General features: G+C 38.0%; 1 protein-coding gene across 3 annotated transcripts in view; it reads left to right on the forward strand.

The window, feature by feature from the left end:
- Window positions 1-359: 359 nt before the first annotated feature.
- LOC132140074 (serine/arginine repetitive matrix protein 3-like) overlaps window positions 360-21,618 on the forward strand; it is an 82,384-nt gene continuing 61,125 nt past the window's right edge. For 2 of the 3 annotated variants that reach the window (XM_059548873.1, XM_059548874.1), the window contains exon 1: window positions 360-522. In XM_059548873.1, the coding sequence (XP_059404856.1) occupies window positions 427-522 (96 nt within the window). In that variant the 5' untranslated portion in view covers window positions 360-426. Of the gene's footprint in view, window positions 523-6,983; window positions 7,272-21,618 lie in introns of those variants that run through there. The other variant, XM_059548875.1, reaches the window with a different exon arrangement.

The following is a 21,618-nucleotide window of genomic DNA, read 5'->3' on the forward strand; positions in this document are numbered from 1 at the left end:
TTAAATAAATAAACAATACGTAATTATCACTTTATGAACGTCCTATGATTAAGCAGCAACAAACAATGATAAAAATAACCATTTTATGTTTTCGAATTTATTTTCACGATGCAGAAATGTTCCTGTAGTAAAACTACATCACCAGGTGTCGCTAGTGCATTGACGCTTTTATTTGTAATTCCCTTACATTCTATAAATACCGTTTAATTACTGTTTTTATTATTACCTAAATTGGCGTTTTTTTTTTTTGTTTTTTTTCTTCATACCGGGGTTTATTTATCTATTTTTATCTTATTACTCGTTTTGAAATGAGTCATTATTGCGGTGCGCGCGGTTTCTCCAGAGCGCTGGGGGGCGCTGTGTCTGACGCGCTTCCGCTCGAGTCGTCCCGTTCTCTGCCTCTGCGCTGTCGCTGTCCAGTACTGAATGTTCAGCACCGCGAGAGGAGGACAGCTCCCGACCCCCCGACAAAAACACAGCAGACCGCCTCAGAACCGCTTCAGTCGGCCTTATCTACCACAGGTAAGTTTATTCATCGCTCCCCGTCAAATACACGCAACAATAGCTTTGAAACAATGTGTGTGAACATCAAACACACACCACACTGAAGCAGCAGTTCTACAAGCTCTTAATGTGATTAAACGCGATTATTTTAAACACGCTGATTCTTTTGTTCTTTGCACTGTGTTTATGTGTACTTATAAGACGTTTAATCAGAATATTTCCTAGTTTAAAGCGCGAGCGTCTGACAAATCGCTGTTTTCAGTATGAATGAACGGTGAGGAGTTTGCATGTATTGATTTAAATGATATCGAGTTGCTCGAGATTTTGATCAAAAATTAATTCAGATCATATTTGTTAATTCCCAGCTAAGATATTTATGACAAATAAACGTTATTATAGCGTTTTTAAAGGTTGCAAAATAGTTTCTAACAACGTTCTGCTAACTTTATCATCACCTCAAATATAACGGTATTTAAACGTGTATTCTTAATATTCTGCAAACGTTTCTTGACGTCATTAGAACGATATTTAAATTTCTTAGAACGTTCATCAAGCATCATCGTCATCAGGATGTTTAGAGAATGTTATAAGAATGTTTTCTCAACGTTATGATGTATCAAATATTAATAAAGTTATTCGAGTTATTTTGTTGTTGTGCGTTTACTAATTTTGCAGTGTTTATAAGTTTGTACCAAATAAATTGTAATAAACGATGTGTATCATTCTGAATACATAATTACCTCGTGGAGCTTCTCATATTTATGCATTATTGTTCTTATTCTTGACAACTAAAATCGTTTTTTACTTCGCTTTTACATTTGAATGGTAAAACTGCAGAGATGAGGTTCATCAGTGTTTTAGTGTGGGTCTCCGTCTCTGAAACACACTACACTTTCTTTATTGAGGCGTCACTGGCTGCTGGCTGTTCAGAAAGAGACGAATGCACCCACTTAACAAAGGGGAGTTAGTTATCCACAGCTGATTGTCAGTAATTTCCCAGGGTGCCGTTTTAGTCTGCATATCCCTAGCAATGACGATTTATTCAGCATGCAGGCTAAGAAGGTTTTGTGAATAGTTGTGTCAAGATAAAGTGGTATAAAGGTAATTTCTTCTCACTAAATGTTTGGTTTTATTCAGAGGCTGTAGCAATGAAATGCATGCTGCAGAGCTGCTGTCTGATGGTTTTAAGCCCTTTAAAGCTTAATAAAGCATTGTGTCTGGACCCAGTAAAACACTGTTAAGATGCTAAACATTTTATCTACTGTATGTGTGCTGGAATGAGACTTTTATGAATCAATGCTCCATTGTGTGTGAGTAAAGATAGTACACAATATTAAACTGTACTATTTTGGTGGAGAAATGTAAGATATTCAAATAAGGAGAGTTTAAAGATGTACAGTGTTTGCTTAGGTTGTTTTTTGGCTGCTGTTCTGTGGGACAGAAATTTCATTCCGATCCGTTCTGTGTTAACATTGAGAGACTCATTTAAAATATGAGCGGTGCTTTCTTGTGCAAAACTCAACGGTACAATCCTAAGATGTTTTGAGTGTTTGTTATTGTCTTACTAAGTGCTTGTGAGAGTATTCTGGTTGCCGGGTGTTGCTAAGGTATGGTTTCTAGATGGTTTCTTATTGGTCTAAGTAAAAATAGATTTTTTCCCCATCTATTTTATTTTCCTGCACTCTCAGAAATAAAGGTAAAATTATCACTTGCGCGGTACCTTTTCAAAAGGAACTAATATGTGCAATTTATATTGCACTTTAGCTACAAATATGAACCTTTAAGGTACTAAAATACAATCCTCAGTAGGAAAAAAGGGTACAAAGGTGTAGCTTTTCAAAGGATGCCATCTCGAGAGCAGCTTTTTTACCTTTTTACCTGAGAGTACAGGTGAAAATGGTAAATCTGATCATTTATTGAATTAACAGCACACCTATACTTTGACATAATTTGATGGCACCATGATTGACTACAATTATCAAATCCAAGACAATGCCTTTAAATTCATGCTGCCCTTTTGCTGGTCATGAAAATTGCCCAAAGTATGTTTGCAGCAGTATTTTAAAATATAAACCTAAATCATTTTGCACTTCAGAAAATATTTGGAAAGCAGAGAGCTTTGATTGGCTGTAAGTGTCCTGACTCCTGATTGATAGCAAATAGTAGTACATTTAGCACAGTTGTATCACAATCCATGTTGACTGCTGATCACAAATCAGATAAAACTGTTTGCATCATCTTCAAACCTAGAGACCATGCGATCTCATTAATATTAATAGGTATTATTTACACAAAGTATCCACATATTGACAGCTTCCAACCCATTTTATTCAAACATAAAATAAAACTGATTTATAAATTGCACGGATTGCAAAAAATAATTTGTACACATGTGTATGTCTCTAGAGCATATTTATAAAAATTACAGCATTTATAAATATATGTTAAAGATGCATTGATATTTTAGAAAATATTGTAATTAAATCATTTTGCAGGCAAACAAAAAAAAAAAATCTCCATTGATGGTCTTTTAAAAGCAACTGTTTGTACTGTGCATTCATAATAATGTCTAATATTTAATTACATTATATTATCAAAAAAAATGTACAAAAATTTGCACTTTTTATGTGAATGTCAGTGGAAACAAATGCAATCACCCGTGCTGTTTCAATCCGGGTATCCGGAAGTCAGCTCAGTTTCTCTCTCACCCCATTTTCCTCTTTTCTCTCAGCCTCCATTTTATCAAACGTGTCTCCTCCTAATTCTCCCCTCCGCGGTTCCCCTGAAGGGCACACGGATCCTCGGGGGGCTGGTTAGCATGCGTTTGTGTGTGTGTTTTCCAGCGTATGTCTGTCCTCTTACCACACACTGGAGTGTGTTTAATACTAAATGGGAATTTGACTCTCAGCAGGCTTCTGTCTTTTTTATTTCCAGTCTATTCTTGTCTATTTATTTGTAGAATGACACAGCAGCATCAGTCTATGAACAGCTAGGAAGGAATGCATGAAGATTTTTTTTTTTATTTGCAATCTCTGTCTGTCAAAAAATAAGGATATTTCACATAAATACATCATTCAAATCAAAAAGGCTAAATATATAGCTGTGATTGCTTCATCTGGTTTAATAGATTTGATGCCACTAACTAAAAGGAATAATTCACCCCAAAAACTAAAAATTTGCTTAATCCTCATTATAATGGATTATAGACTCATATTTTGTCCAGAATCAATGATTTAGAGTAAAAAATAAAAAAAAAATTAATGATGGATTTGTTTCTTACAAACACACAGCTTTTGTCTTCTCAAGACATTAAATGATGGACTGGACTGGTTTGGATTATTGTTATGTTTTTAGCAGCTGTTTGGTCCCGAAAAAAGAAATTGAAAACAAAAATAATAATTTTCTTCCTTGTTTTTCATAATGGTAATACTGGGGCTTCAAAAGGACAAATTAGCACCATGCATGCATCATAAAAACTGTTCAAATCATGCATTATATTCCAAGTCTTTTTTAGTCATACAATGCTTTAATTATTCATTATAAGCCATTATTCAATGAACGAGACTTTATGCCAGGCATTTGATTATGTTAGACTTCACTGACATGTTTACAGTGGATGGAGAAGATTTTAAGGAAATAGTCATTACAATTTCTGTCATATGACTTTGTAAAAGACACCTTTAGGGTTTTTTTTTTTTTTTTTTTGCTGATTTACAGTTATAATTCTCTTTTTATTTTGTAATTATATGGCAATTAGCACAAGAAATAACCTCAAAGAAATAAAGTCATACGGTCTTGGAAGGACATGAGTAAATGATGATAAGACAAAGTTCATTTGTGAAGCAGTATCTGTTCTGACAGCATGAAATGTTTATTCACTTTCACAATTTGCATTCATTCATTCATTCATTCATTCATTCATTCATTCATTCATTCATTCATTCATTCATTCATTCATTCATAACTAACCTTAGTTAACCAAACAAAACCATATCATGAAAATATCTCAGACTGCTTGAATCTGGTTTGTGTATGGCTCTCTTAGATTGGTTTTTGTGAAGCAGAATGATTCAAAATAATGATTTGTTCATCACTGTTTTTGCTGTGTCTCTGTGCTGGATTGCTTTGGTCTGCTCTGGATGTAGAAAGCAGATGAAAGGGCATTATTGAAGAGATGGGGGGAGATGCAGGCCGTCTGTTTGAAGCTTTGCTGCTCTTGCATTTGTCCACAGGGTTGACAGAGAACACCTGCCATAGACATTTCTGTGTGTTTGCATATCTCATGATCTTCCTTCCCAGCGTTTCTTTCTTCTGCTTCTTTTGGCTTCACGTTTGCTTTAATGTCTCTCTTTAAAGCGTCTGCAACATTAAAGTCAATGTAACATCAAAACAGACCTTTTTACATTCTTAATGCACGTCCCGGTCTCGTTGTGCATGAATCATCAGTGCACATTATTGCAAAGGAAAATGTATTCAAATAAAACTTTATTTCAAAGGGTAAACAAGATTTTGTGTTTCCTGAATCACTTCATTATTATCTTTTTTTTTTTTAAACAAGGCTTAATAAATGTATCTTGATTTAAGAATGCTAAGATATTTGTACTAGAAAACAAGACAAAAATGCTAAATAAGAAGTTCATTATTGCAGTATTAATATCTTGGCAAATGTGAGCACAGATTGAGACAATGTTGAGATCTCTTCACATTGAGAAACTCTTCAGGAGATGTGTGTGAGATTTCTGGGGTCTTTCACCAGCAAACCTCAGTCTGCTCTCCACTGCTCTCTGGGAGAAACAGTAGAGATATCGAAGTGAGCTGCAGTCTCTTCCTCTGAATAATGGAGTAGTGTGTCTGTCCCAGGAGCTCAGGAGAGTGCACACACACACACACACACACACACACACACAGATCAGATGGTCTGGAGTGAATCAGGTACAATAAGAGGCGTTGCGGACCTCAAACATCTCCACAGCATCTGCTGCACCCCGGCTAAGACGGCTCTCAGTCTTATCCATCTTCAGAGTTAAGCTAAAACAACAGGATTTGTGTCATAACTTTAATTTATTTCCACTTGTCCCCCATTTATTAAATAATCAATAGAATACAGTAAGGCACTTACAATGGATGTAAATGGGTTGATCTTTAAAAAGTAAAATACTCATAGTAAGAAAATACATTTGTCATTTTTTTGTCTTGTTTTCCAGTACAGTTTTTTTTTTTATCTGTTAATTCAAAGACAGTTTCTGAAAATTCTATAAAAAAATTAGTGAGTTTATGCTTAAAACTGGAATAAAAAATTGAACTTAAGTTAAAGAGAAAACAAAATTATTTTTCTGACCTCACTGACAGATTTTTTTCCCCCTGGTTTTAAGCAAAAGCTTAATTAATTATGATCCATTTTTGTAGTCATTTTCCTGTATCTTAATTTAAGAAAGTTTAGAGTAGAAAATAATACAAATATACGTAAGAAAGTAAGAAATTATAATTATTTTTATTTTTGCAGTGAATGCATGCTAACATGATTTTGTGGTGGTAAAAATCGCTTACCTTTTATTATGTATACGGTTTGATTGCTGTTAACCCTTAAACTTTAAAATGACTATAAAAATTATGATTTAATAACTTTACAGCTCAAACAAAGCACAGGTTTTAACAGTAGAATGAATGTAAGTGCTTTTATAAAAGGATTTGCTTTTCGGTTGATTTTTATGAAAATATTTTTAAATGAAGTGAGGCTAGATTTTGTTTGAGAATTTTTGTTTATTTATTTTTGTTACGACCCCTCTAAGATTTGTCTAGGAGCAAGAGGAGTAACACTAAAGAAAATATAGCAAAATCTGTAAGAATGATCGGAGGCGGCAAGAAACCATGCAAAAGACAAGAACTGCCAATGAAAAAAATGATTTATTGTACAAAAAGGAAAAGAGACCATTAAACTATAAAGTAGATTTACAAAAGGATTAATTATTAAAGCCACAACCAATATATACAAATTTACAAAAATAAATAAATAAATAAATAAAAAGAAAAATGACCACGAGGAGAAAAAAAAAACTACTAAACAAATCAACCCGAAAGAAAGGGGACTCTAGTGACGCCAAAAGAAATTATTTTTTAATATTATTATTTTTTATTATTTTTTATTGAAGATATATTTTTAAACTTTGTATGTCTGTGACGATGGCCTCGTGGGCAGCATGCCGACATGTAGCGCCAGTCCTAGTTCACGGATCTTTCTCGATCCCATTTGTTTCCTTTCTGCCTACAACTTAAAAAAAACACATTTAGATTTATATGTTTATATTTTTCTATTTTCAATTATTTTTTTGCTATGAATCTAACTGTGGTAGTTGGCATGGTGCTTAAACAAACAAACATAAAATCTTAATTTAAATCCTTAGAAAAAACATCACTTTCATCGTCAGTCCCTCACAATAACCTTCTTCTTTGTTTTATAAAAAATAGTTAATTTTAGCAATTGTTGTTGTTGTTGCAATCAACACTTTGCCACAAAAGCTGACAATTGAGCTTAACTTGTATTGAACCTTCTGCTTGTTCTTGAAGTTTTCATTGTACGTGGGCCACTGCAGTGCAGTTTTTCTCTTCATACTGCTGTGACTGAACACACACTGACTCTCTCTCTCTCTCTCTCTCTCTGTGTGTGTGTGTGAGGGGAGACACACTTTGACTTACAGCTCAAGACAGCTCTTACACTGGCACTGAACTTTCCTCCCCTCTCTCCGGAGATAATTCTGGTTTTTCATAAGGTATTCACTTACACACACTCAAAGGTGCAGCATTTCCCTCACAGATGGTACTCCGCAGAAGCCATCTGTAATGTAACAAGCATCACTGTAGACGCCAGTCCTGCTTCTAATTAGACGCTCAGATCACATGACCTGCTCATTATATCTGGCTGTAAAAGAACATGTATAATTCATTCTGTTGCTGAATAGTTATAGAAAGAAGACAATAAAATGAACAAACTTGCCTAGAGCAGCACAGACAGACAGATAAATACACACTCTTCACACTCGCTTCTACATGTCTATTCTAATGCAGTGTTTGTTTACACGGAGTTATGTTTACATAGTCTTGTCGGCAAATCTGCTTACAGTAACTCCGTCCCACCATTGCTCTGATTTGGTATGAATAGCGTATTACGTCTGCTTACATTACACTTTACATTAATAGTATCTGTCACTATTTGCGCTAACTGTAAAAAAAGATGCTATTTACTTGCTGTCAGTCAGCATGTACTTTTTTTACACTCGTTATAAATAGCTGCTGCATATCAGCACAGTCCGATCTCGCATATAGAGATGGGAAATGACATTTTGAATGTTATCGTGTGTGTAATGTCAGACGGCGTACTCATGTTCCATAATTTAAGTTAATGACACCTTTCAGAGAAATCCAAGTGCCCTTCATAGAATGGATCTTAGAATTATTACTACGTTCGGAAACATAGGATCAGCACAAATGAAAGTAAAAAAGAGGAGCTTCATTTTGATCAGAATCTTGATGTATAGAGCAAATGAGCACTCTTCAACAGAAATGGCCTTTGTCTGGTATTTCTGAGTATCAGATGAAGGCAGAGATGAGGGCACTTACTAGTGTTCGATAACAAAAAGATGATCCCATTGACACTGAGACCAGGAGGAAGAGAGACACATTTCTGAGACTCTTCATTGCAAGTTTGCAGGTTAAAGTCAGATGGTTGGCATACAGTGGAACAAGTTTGTGAACCCTATCTAGATTTTTGCATTCATTTTTCAAAAAATGTGGTCTGATCCTTATCAGTAGACACAAGATGACTTTAATGCAGGGAAGGTGATTTGGTTGATAAACATTTTTTTTATGCTGGTTGAAAGTCTCTTCACATACCGATCTCTAAGTTAAGTGGTCTAAATGTATTGAGGACTGAGGAAATCTGACAGTGTAGCATTCCACCAATCCACCAATTCTGACTCTCATCGTGTTTCTGGTTAGCCTCTGGTCTGCTGTGTGTGGTCAGGAGGCATGGCTTTGGAGAGTGATTTGCATGAAGGGAGGGATCTTATGCTTTGAGTACTAGCTTGCTGTTGCTAGCTTCTCTGAAATCACCTACTCTGCATTATAGGTCTACGTGGAGAACCCGAGACCCGAGGACCTGGGATCTGTATGGGTTCGGGGCTATATTTTAAACGGTCAGTCGGTTCCGGGTCGGGTCCCAATCTACTGCTTCGGATCCCGGGTCGGTTTAACATTGTGTGTAATACCCAAGTCGAAAACTGCAAAGTCGTATTCGTCATCCATCACTGTGAAGAAGAGTGGAATTTTGAAGCTGGAATAATGAGTGGATTAAGCATTTCAACTGGCAAGAGATGAATAGCATGGATGGAACTTTCTTGGCAAGGAGGATTGTGTGCATCACAGTTAGGTGCGAGAGAGAAGGTGTCACAGTGTCTGGGTTGTGTTCGCTGGGTGTCCACTAGATGTCCTCTTTTCCCACGGTGTCTTTCAGTTCATTAATCACATTCCTCACGTCCCTGCTTAATTATTGCACCCAGCTGTCACTAATTACCTATCATCACACCCTGTCAGTTTCCCATTAGCATTTGTCTCTCCTTAACCCGGTCTGTCTTAGTATGTGTCACGAAGTCGTTGTGAGTTCATGTCCGTCAATCTGTCTTGCCCGTGCCTTGTCTTCTTGTTCTTGTTCTTGTTCTGTTTATGTTTGGATGGATGTTTTGGTTTCGACCCCTGCCTGGACTGTTATTCTTTTGGATTAACCCTTGAATAAAGACTTACCTGCAATTGGTTCTATCTCCGTGCCTCATTGGATCCCTGCCGTGACAGAACGACTCCGTCCCACTAGGAACCAGCGGTATGTCATTTTTTCGTTCCCCAGCCAAGATGGCGGAGCGGCGAACCAAGTACCTTCGGTTGATCGCCCTCCGCCAAGAGGGCAATGAAGTGGGTGCCCTGGCTCAGGTGTTCTGGTCCCTGGCCGAGGGCATGGGCTACAACGATGCGGCCCTCAAGGACTATTTTAATGGCGGGCTGGATGATCCAGTGTCTCAGGAGGAGATGGCGCAGTTAGAGACACTGGAATTCTGGGAATTCGTGCGCTACCTGCAGCATCGGCTTCGGTGGGATGCCCCAGCCACTTCTGTCTCTTCCGGCGGGGTGGTCGTCAGCCCAGCACCACTGCCCAGGATGGCAACCAGCCAAGCGCCACAACCCAAGATGGCCGCCAGTCTAGCACCACTGCCCAGGATGGCTACCAGCCAAGCGCCACAGCACAAGATGGCCGCTAACCCAGCGCCAATGCCCAAATTGGCCACTGTTCCAGCGCCACAGCCCAAGATGGCCGCCAGCCCAGCTCCAATGCCCAAATTGGCCACCGGTTCAGCTCCACAACCCAAGATGGCCGTTAGCCTAGCGCCACAGCACCAGATGGCCGTCAGTCCAGCGCCACAGCACAAGATGGCCGTCAGTCCAGCGCCACTGCACAAGATGGCCGCCAGCCCAGCATCACAGTACAAGATGGCCGCCTGTCCAGAGTCATGGCCCAAGATGACTGCTTGCCCAGCGCCGCTGCACAGGATGAGAGTCTCAGCTGACCCTCCGGAGTCGATTCAGGTGCCAGTTGACCCTCCAGAGTCGAGTCAGGTGCCTGTGAACTCTCCAGAGTCGAGTCAGGTGCCAGGGAACTCTCCAGAGTCGAGTCAGGTGCCAGGGAACTCTTCAGAGTCAGGGCTAATCACCGATGACCTTCCAGAGTCAGGGCTAGTCACCGTTGACCTTTCAGAGTCAAGTCAAGTCACCGTTGACCTTTCAGAGTCAAGTCAAGTCACCGGTGATCTTCAAGGACTGAGTCAAGTCACCGGTGATCTTCAAGGACTGAGTCAAGTCACCAATGATCTTCAAGGACTGAGTCAAGTCACCTCTGATCTTCATGAACAAAGGCAAGTCACCTCTGATCTTCATGAACAAGGGCAAGTCACCTCTAAACTTCATGAACAAAGGCAAGTCACCATTGATCTTCATGAGCAAATGCAAGTCACCAATGATCTTCATGAGCAGTGTCAGGCCAGCACCGGTCTTCTGGAGTCCAGTAGAGACACCATGGAATTACCAGAGTCTCGTCCTCCCGTTGATCCGGCCGCACGGAAGTGGTGGGCTTCTGATCTGCCCTGGGGGCTTTGTGCATCGACCACAGGGATGTGGTGGTCTTCTGCTCCGCCCTGGAGGGCTTCCGCTTTGACCACAGGGGGGTGGTGGTCTTCTGCTCCGTGCTGGGGGCCCTCCGCCCTGACCACATGGTGGTGGTGGTCTTCTGCTCTGCCCTGGGGAACACCAGCCTCGACCACAAAGATGTGGTGGTCTTCTGCTCCGCCCTGGGGAACTCTGGCCTCGACCACAAGGTTGTGGTGGTCTTCTGCTCCGCCCTGGGGGGCTTCCGCCTTGACCACAGGGGTGTGGTGGTCTTCTGCTCCGCCCTGGGGGGCTTCTGCCTTGACCACAGGGTTGTGGTGGTCGTCTGCCCCGCCCTGGAGGGCTTCCGCCTTGACCACAGGGGTGTGGTGGTCTTCTGCTGCGCCCTGGGGGGCTTCCGCCCTGACCACACGGTTGTGGTGGTCTTCTGCTCCGCCCTGGAGGGTTTCCGCCTTGGCCACACGGTTGTGGTGGTCTTCTATTCCGCCCTGGTGGGCGCCATGTGAAGTCCTTCACGGACTTATGTTTTTCATTTTCTGTTGTGTTTTCTGTCGGTTCCTCTCTGTTAGCCTGGCCCTCTGTCCCTCCCCCTGGACCTCCTCCGGTCCTCCTCCCTCCTGGTCTCCCTGTTTTGTGTTTACACTTCTGGTGTCTGTTTCCTATGTTTCCTTTCTGGCCCTCTGTCCCTCCCCCTGAGCCTCCACCTGTCCGCCTCCCTCCTGGTCTCTGTTTTGTCTCATGTCGTGGAGCGTCTGGGAGCCACTCCGTAGAGGGGGGGTACTGTCACAATGTCTGGGTTGTGTTCGCTGGGTGTCCACTAGATGTCCTCTTTTCCCACGGTGTCTTTCACTTCATTAATCACATTCCTCACGTCCCTGCTTAATTATTGCACCCAGCTGTCACTAATTACCTATCATCACACCCTGTCAGTTTCCCATTAGCATTTGTCTCTCCTTGGTTATATAACCCGGTCTGTCTTAGTATGTGTCACGGAGTCGTTGTGAATTCATGTCCGTCAATCTGTCTTGCCCGTGCCTTGTCTTCTTGTTCTTTTTCTGTTTATGTTTGGATGGATGTTTTGGTTTCGACCCCTGCCTGGACTGTTATTCTTTTGGATTAACCCTTGAATAAAGACTTACCTGCAATTGGTTCTATCTCCGTGCCTCATTGGATCCCTGCCGTGACAGAAGGCTTCTTACATTAGGTAAGACACAAAGGTTAATTTTCATAACTTGTGTATCGACTTGTAATAGCAATTTGCTGTGGAATATGTGCCGATTGGATCCAGTCGGGTCTGTTTTTTCCTGGGCGAGTTCCGGTCTGGGTTAGTACATTTTTGACATTTTTTTGGTTCTGCATGGGCCTGGGTCCAACTTTCTAAATAATAGATGGATCCGGGTTGGTTTAGTATAGCACATTTACAGGTTACGAATTTTTGGGCTCATGTAGACCTCTACCCTACATTTAACTAATAGCACACACTCACACACACACAAACAATTGTACAGTTGTTCATGTTTTTACTGAAAACACTGAGTATTCATTCCCAATGCAGGATGGAGAAAGTAAGTGACCCCTTGAATTCAGTAACTTGCAGATGCTCCTTTTGGAGCAAAACCTCCACCATATGTTTTCAGTTGATTCTTTACAAGACTTCCGACCAATTTTGAACCATCCCTCCTCACAAATTTGTTTCAGTTTACCAATATTTCTTCATTGTCAAGTTATTTCACGGCATCTCAGTTGTCTATATTATTAGCTGCACATAACTGGCTCCAATTCAAAGGTTCACTTTCTTTTTCCAGCCTACCATGTCACTGATTAATCAGTAACTTTTTAAAAAGTACTACTGTTTGTGTGCTATTAGTTAAGTCTGACTGTGTTTGTCTATAATTGCCTCACCACTATATGTATAGTTGGCCCAATTCCCCTGTAAATCAACTAAATGATTCCTTTCTGAATCATAGTATAAATATAAAATGAATGGTAATGTATGTATTTAAAAGAAGGTTATTTAATAAACTAGGATATTGATTTCCTCAAAGCTAACAGACATATGTGTAAAAACCTAAATGTTTTCCTTTCATTATTCTGTTTCACTTGGAAATATGTCATATTGTGTAAATTGTTAATTGGTTTGCATGTAGCTCTAAGCTTCGCCTAATGAAAGTACTTGTATTGTAGAAAGCAAAGGCAGTCGAGCAGGAGCTGTGAAGGTTGTGACGATATGATTATCTGAGAGGAACCTGCTAGAATACTGACTATGTGATGATCATCCATGTATGTGGAGAGACAGAAAGAGAGGTCAACAGCTGGCAGAAACAAACACAGAGCGAATTTTGCATCCATATGCCTCAGGGTGGAGAGAAGGGCTGTCTGACCTTTTGCTGCAAATAGAGATGACTTCATGTGAGCTACGCTTGCGGCTGGTGAATAACATAACCTTGCTGTCTCGCTCTCACAGTCTCTGATATCTGTCACAATACACTCACAGCTGAGATTATGCATAATGTGTGTTTAGGCATACGCACGCCCTTGTGTCTAGCGTGTTGTGAGAATGCTAAATCTTTTGTACGTGATGGATGTTGTGCGTTGTTTTCCACAGATACTGTAAGTGAGAAGAAAGAAGAAGGCATTTACTGATTGCCTTTTTTGCCTCAATCTGTATGCATTTGATCTGAAATGGCTTAAAGAATTTTTTTTTCAATAACAGGATCCAAACAGAACAGCCATTTTAGCCCAATACTTTCAAAATGCAGGAAGAAACATGCAAAAAATCTAAAGAAAAATAGAATAAAATCTTCTTTAAAGAAGTCAAAAGTTTTATTCAGCAAGGATGCATCAAATTGTTTAAAAGTGAGAGTGAAGACATGTTTATAATGTCACACAAGACTTATATTTCAAATAAATGCTGTTCTTTTGAACTTTCTATACATCGAAAAGTCCTGAACAAATGTGGCATAGAAGTATTAAGCAGTTTTTAAGATTTGATGATGATAATAATTACGTTTCTTGAGCAGCAAATCAGAAAATATTAACATTTCACAATATTACAGATTTTACTGTATTTTTGATCTAATAAACACAACCTTGGTAAAATAATAATAAAAATACTTTTCACTTAAACTTTTGAACAGTGGTGCATATCTAAACTATTTTAAAGCATATAATGCTTATACTACTGCAACTTTTCTACACTCTCTTGATGTGCTATACAACAGTCTGCGCCGATTCGTCCTTCGATGCCCCTAAATATCATTGTGTGATGTATGAACAGCTGTCCTGGCTTGCACCTTCAGCCAGAAGACAAAATCATTGGCTTCAGCTCATTTTTAAATGTATTTACTTTCAATATCCATATTATTTATCGCAATATTTAGTGCCTTACAGTTCACAATATAGCCTTCGTCACAATGAACAGATCTTCTTTTCTGTCTCTAGAGTTAAGAGAGAAATTGGGAAATATGCCTTCTGTGTTAGAGCCCCTCGAGATTGGAACAGTCTTCCTGCATCCATTCGCTCGCTTAGATCTTTTCCTCTGTTCCGAACTGCTTTGTTAACACATCTTCGGAACACTTGTTTATGTTTGTGTATATATGAATGTACTTGTGTATATATATATATGTACATATATACAGTAGTGATGTTAACTTTGTCAGTTATATTTGGGATTTTGTGTTATATGCAATATGTTACATCAGTTGTTCGCACACCAAATAACCCTCTTAAACCACTTTACTTTCACTGAGTCCTAGATTAAAAGGATGGGATGAGATTAAAAATCTCATGGGGTTGATCCTCTAATAAATAAAATGTTTATAATATAATATGCCAATCAGTGTTGGGAAGGTTACTTTGGAAATGTAATAGGTTACAGATTATAAGTTACCCTATTTAAAATGTAATAGTAGTGTAACTTTTTTAATTACTTTAATAAAGTAATGTAACTAATTACTTTTGAGTACATTTTGATTACTTTTATAAATTTCTAATGAATGTTAATTTGCAACTGTTAATCATCTTCAACCATTTTACACCATGCAGGTTTAACCTTACAGTAATGCTCAATACTGTCAGACTTTCACCATCCTTCATCACCTGAATTAAGATGATCACATTTGAACACATCCACCACACAATCACACTTTAGTACTGCCTTTTACTTAGAGATTGATCTGAAGTTCAAAGCAGATTTAAAATCAAAATAAATAGTTTATAGATACTGTTTTTGAAACCAAATCTTTGCATAACTACAGGCATCTAACTGCATCTAACAATGGTTTGGGGAAAAATAGTTAATAAAAAAATAAAAGCAAATACATCAACTCAAATACGGTTATCTAATAAGCATGTGTCCTAATTTGTGTACTAAACTCCTGAAACATTGGTGTCTTTCTGAAACACTGCTGTCTCTTTGTATATGATATGATGATAGTTTCTCAAAATAAGTAAAAAATGCTCATGAAGTGACTCAGAGCAGTTCTAGAGATTAATTTCCATGAGGGGCGGACTGGGAAATCTCACACTCATACACCCACAACACATTCTGAAACATGGACAACCCTATTTTTTTTTGGACCTGAAAAAAGATTTGAGTTCTCTCCTGAACTGCACCTTCACTTCCATTATCCATCCATCTCTCTCATGACTTTAATACTGAAGATTTTTATTTGACTTTTACCATGTTTTGTAAGTGCAATTTAGTTTTTTTGGCAAATGAATTACCACTTGTATTTATTTTTTACTACAAATTCCATAGTTAAACCACGGTTAGTGCCATACCATAGGCTATATTAATTATCCTAAGGGTTGTGATTTTGTATCCACTAGCTCCCCCTAAACCTATGATAAAATATGATGATTTGTCTGCTAACTTACTACTGTAACATTACAAAAGATAATAATGACGTCGTTTATACCGTATTTTGAGTGATTGCGAGCAATGTGCTGCTGCTGCTTGACTAAGTAAACAAAGACAAAACTACATTAGCATCTTTACAGATGAAACTGACCTGCACCTGAAACCCTGAACAGAAGAGTCGCTTCTCTGCTCCAGCTGTGCGCTACAGTTCACTCCGGTCTCTCTCTCTCTCGCATTGATTACTCTGAGTCTGATCCAAACCGTTCGGCGGAGGCGCGGAGAGCGCGCGAGCCCAACCATTGCCAGTCACGACTAACCGATTTATGATTTATTAGAGATTTAATTATCGAATGGCGGATTCGGAAATAATCGCTTTAGTATATTCGGCCTGCAATTATACAATAACAATATTAAAGTAGAAGGCCAAATCGTCTGCCAGGCCACCGGGAATAGTCCCGGTTCTCCCGATGTCCAGTCAGCGCCTGATTTCCACAGTCATGCAGAACGTGCAGGATTCATATTCAGTCTTTTTGCGGCTTAATATTCACAGACATCAGTCCATATCGGGGTTTTGATTCAAGTGCACTGACCTACTTTTGATTTATTCGTCCAAAATGTGTCATATTCCGTCCGCGTTATAGGCTGAATTCCCTTTTTATGACTGGATTCTACGAATGTGTTTTCCGCGTCTCGGAGATTATGGGCCATATGTCTTAGTGCAATTTGGGAAAGAAATAAGCTGTATGTGGATGTGTGTAAATATTCAAATGTAATCCTCTTTGTAATCGTTACAATTTTCATAAGTAACTGTAATTTAATTACTCATTTTTTCTTAGTAACTGTAACTGATTACTGTTACATTTATTTTGTAATTAAATTACGTAACGCCGTTACATGTAACTAGTTACTCCCCAACACTGATGCCAATCAGGGACTAAGTAATTATTCATTTGGAATATTTTTTTGTATATGTTAAGCAATAAATCTGAAATCAGAAATGATTCATTGAGATGGACAGTTTTAACTGATTCACAGAAACTAATCAAACCAGTTATTGCAAGTTATAATTTCATGATTCCATACTTTTTGTGAAACTAGTCTTTGTCTTGAGCAAAAATTAATAGTCAAAAAACCCACCTTAAATCACAGCGTTGCTTCATTTTATAGACAGACTCACGGTACTGTGTGTTAGAAGAGTGTATATGATTATTCAACTCGTTTGGCTGTAAAAAGCAATATAATGTGTCAAAAAAGTGATCTAGTGTTTTGTCATGCTGCACTGCTACAGGTACATGTTGGAAAATTGCCTTTTTAAAAAAGCAGCTCTAATTACACACGTCGTGCTACTGAAAGATGCATTAAAGCTAGTAGTGTCGCTGCTGATGGAAATTAAAAAAATAGATTAAGATGAGTTACTTTAGGCAACGCAAAATCATGGACAATAATCTGATAGATTAGAGATGCTGTATGTAAATGTTTAACTCTACCAAAGCATAAAAAATATCATAATATATTTGCAGATATTTAGGACATGTGCTCAGTTCACATACTTGTTTCTCTGTCAATGCCACAACGAGTTGTTCTGCATTGAAATGTGAGGTCTGTGTCACAACGTCTGTTTTTGTTTTGGTCTGATGATCCCACCCACTTACAATTTACCCAGTGGCAGCTGGTGGAAAAATGAGGCATGCACCACATCCAACAAATATAGCAATTTTATATCCCAGTATTATTAATCCCAACATATAAAAGGGAACGTATTAAGAGTGTCCATTATAAAACACTTTCCAGGCATGCGACCATACTGAAGTGTTAGTGCTAGCCCTGACATAGTTCATAGAGATTGCATTGCAGTGCCTGCAGTTTGAAAAAAAAAAGTCTTTGTCTATGAGAAAATGAGGAAGTCTATGATAACAGTCTGGATGATTCTCAGCCAGAGTGAACTCACCCCAAAAAATGGGCAGTACTCCACAGAACATAACTTGTATGTTATATGTTGAATGTGCTAAGGGAAAAAATCCCTCTCTTTCGCACTTTGGTGGTGCATAGCCCTCTCACCCTAGTGAAGAAACTGCCCCTGAATTTACCCAATAGTATTTTGACACCTCAGGTTGCCTGTTGACGGAAAAACACAATGTATCTGGGTCAGAGACCGCAAATACTACACAACCTAAAAAGCCTCAGCATCTATCTAAAAAAGCTCTGACCAGAGGCATATTAATATGCAGATAAATCAAAGTCCTTCCTTTATCAACTGCACTTGTTCCTGTTGCATGTCCTCAATCTGGCAACCATTTTATATAAGTACACTAGTGTTCAAAAATATTGGGTCAGTAAGATTTGTACTTTTATACTGCATGGATGCATTAAATTGATCAAACGTGATAGTAAATACATTTACTGTATAATGTAACAAAAAATTATATTTCGAACAAACGCTGCTCTTTTGAATGTTTTGTTCACCAAACATCCTGAAAATATACAGTATCACCCTTTTTCACATAAATGTGAAGCAGTGTTCAGTATGAATTTGCTGTTGTTTTCTGGGGTTGCTATATAGGTGTAAAACAGTTGCAAATGATTTCTGGACAGTTGCTAGGGAGTTATGTTTTTGTGAGCACCACAAAATCGTCAGACATGTGGAGGCATGTGGCTGGTGTTTATGCTGATTTGCGGCCAGTTTTGTGTGGTTCCTCCTGCAGTATGTAGGATGGATGGCTATCAATGGAAAGGCGAGTAGCTGTGTCCCAGTGGCACAGTTTGACTTTCCTTTTCCTAGTGATCTGGATCAGCAGAGTCGAGAATTCCCAAAGGATGCTGCGCAGGAAGTGGTATTCAAACAGACGGCTCTCAAATCCTCTCCCAGGAAACCAAACTGTGAATTAGACTGTTAGAGACTCTAGCAATATGTGACTACATACTAGCCAGTCTTGTTAAAAACTATAAAAAATAATTTGAATAAATATATGAAAGAGTTAAAAAGTATTGCATTGGGAACTACTGAAATACAACCATACTACTTTCGCACACTACTTTTACAAATGCATTAATAATTTAAGAAAATGACAGATCATTTTCGTGTAGAGCCCTTTGAAGTTGCACTGAAACTGCAGTTTGGAGCTTTGGCCTGTTGGTCCCCATTGAAGTCCATTATATGGAGAAAAATCCTGGGATGTTTTCCTCAAAAACCTTAATTTGTTTGCAACTGAAGACAGAAAGACATGAACTTCTTGGATGACATGGGGGTGATTTAATTATCAGGAAATGTTTAGTCTGGAAGTTAACTAATTATTTATAGAACACAAATTAATAATACATTTCTTTGTAAAAGTAGTGTACAAAAGTGGTATGGTAGTATCTCAGTAGTTGCCAAGGGAATACTGTATTAACACTGATTCACTGGCAGCTAGAGATCCTTTATTTTTCTGATTGGTCCAGAGGTTTCTCTCATTAGGAAGAGTGAAGATGTTTCTGTATCAGTGTAAAGGTTAGATAGAGGTGCTGTCAGTGTTTGTAATACATTCCGCAATGAGCTCTAGTTAGTTCTTCATTACACATGTCAACAGATAAGCATGTGCAATCCTCCATGCTGAAGAAATTGGTGTACGACTGCCTTTTGTACTTCAGCAGCCCAGTAATAACTAGAATAAAAGGCTTTATAAGTCTGACATAGATTTGCTTCTTACCCCGGAGATTATTTCTGATTTATGTCTTCCTAAAGCTTCTTAATCAAGGATCTGACTTCCCTGCTTAAAAGACAAGCTGAGACCAGTATGATCGTCCATTCTCGTTCAGACTGGTTTAGATCAGTAGAGAGATTTAAAAAGAGCTGGTGAGTGACTTAAAGGGGCAGTTCAACTAAATTAAAGTTCTGTTATCATTTATTAACCAAGAACAGCTCCTAAATATCATGTTGTCCATCGTTTATTTAAAAGTTAGCCTATTAAAAAATTATGTATTGTAACCTTAATGCAATGTTTCTGGAATGTTCATACTATTTTATTAAAACTTGATGTATGTTCTTAGAATGTTGAGAGAAAATGTTCAAAGAACAACATTCTATGAATGTTCTTATGCTGTTATTTGATGAACGTTCTAAGAAACATTTTTGTAACCTTTAAATAACATTCTAATCACAACAACAAAACATTTTTAACATTCTTAGGATATTAAAAATAAACATTCACATTTTTATTTGAATATTATATATATTTTGGGTAAAAATAATTCGATTGTTACAACATGATACACAGTTTTTCGCATTGTGGTTTCATCTTCTTTCTCATTCTGTATACTCTGGATATACTGATACAAATGGCAGTGCATAAAGCGCACGCTAGTTTAGACACGAAACCCTGTCATCGAGTGCACATATATAATCTCATCAGCCTAAAAACACGACAGTATTGGGATAATGAAACAGAGCCGAGAATAAGTCATCACTCATTCAGACGTAGAGACGGGGGACGGGATATAAAAGAGAGTTTGATTTGTCTCGAGTGGCGCAATGCGTTCATATTTGACATGCATTCAAATGAAATCAAAATTTACCCTGTTGTTCAAAAGATTTTAGTTTTTTTTTTAAATTAATACTTTTATTCAACAAGGATGCACAAAGTTGATCAAAAGTGACATTTATAATGTTACAAAACATGTCACTGTTTTCACAAATGATTTCTGAAGATCATGTGACATTGAAGACTGGAGTAATGATGCTGAAATTTCAGATTTACATCACAGGTATAAAATAAATTTTAGCATATATACACATAGAAAACACTTACTTTAAATTGTAATAATGTTTTAAAATGTTACAGTTTTTTGCTGTATTTTGAAATAAATACATTAATTTTGTGAACTATTATTATATTATTAATATTATATATCAAATAAGCTTTATGCAAATATATTGTGAAGTGTAATTTATTCCTGTGATGCACAGCTGTATTTTCAGCATCATTACTTCAGTCTTCAGTGTCACATGATCTTCAGAAATCAGAATAATATTCTGATTTGCTGCTCAAGAAACATTTCTGATTGTTGCTGAACTGCTGAAAACAGTCGTGCTGTCTCATATTTTGTGGAAACTGTAATACATTTTATTTTTCAGGATACTTTGATGAACAGAAAGTTCAAAAGAACAGCATTTATTTGAAATAGAATAAAAAATGCTGTACATTACAATAAAGATTCAAGATAATATTTACCTTTCACAATATGTCTCAGTTTCAGTGTGTTTTTAAACATATAGTCACATAGAAAACACTTACTTTAAATTGTAATAATATATCACAATTGTTTTTGCTTTATTTTCTTGGTGAGCAAAAGAGACGCATTTCAAAAACATAAAAAAAAATCCATACTTAAAAACCCATCCTGCATTTTAGGCTTGTTCAATATCCTGTTTTACTGAAAGTATATCACAACACATTTTTGTTAAGATGGAAAAGCCTTCATCCATCACACGTTTAATAGTCTGTTTTCTCATTCATTCTGCTTCATGCACTTATTTCTTCTTCTTGGAGGATGTTAGTATCACCTCCAGCAGGACAGAGACAGAGAGAGAGAGAGAGAGAGAGAGAGAGAGAGATGCTGAGGGTCAGAGCAGATAGAGACGGAAATAAGCTGTCAACAGCTTTCACCTGTCCGCTGATTGATCTCTCTATCTGTTTCTCTCTCTCTCTCTGCTCATTTCTCATGACAATGCTTTCATGTTCTCCCATTGGCTTGCCTCCATCTGTCTCTCTTCATCATCTTTTATTATCACTGTCCATTCCTCTTCATACGTGGACCAAATCTTTCTGCATGCACTTCATTCTTACTAATGACAAGCAGCTGGGATGGAACATGTGCTCACATTAATATTAGATTATGTAATAATCACACATTTAAAGTGATAGTTAACTCAAAATAAAAGATTCTGTCTGGATGTATATCTTTCCAAACTCGTGAGACTTTCTTTCATAGATGTTTAGCAGAACAGTTAGGGTTCTTCAGATTCTGGTGGGACCTTTAGGTAAAATGATTTTTTTCTGTTTGTTTATCTGCTT

This window comes from Carassius carassius, chromosome 4 (genome assembly GCF_963082965.1).
Source record: "Carassius carassius chromosome 4, fCarCar2.1, whole genome shotgun sequence".
Lineage (NCBI taxonomy): Eukaryota > Metazoa > Chordata > Actinopteri > Cypriniformes > Cyprinidae > Carassius > Carassius carassius.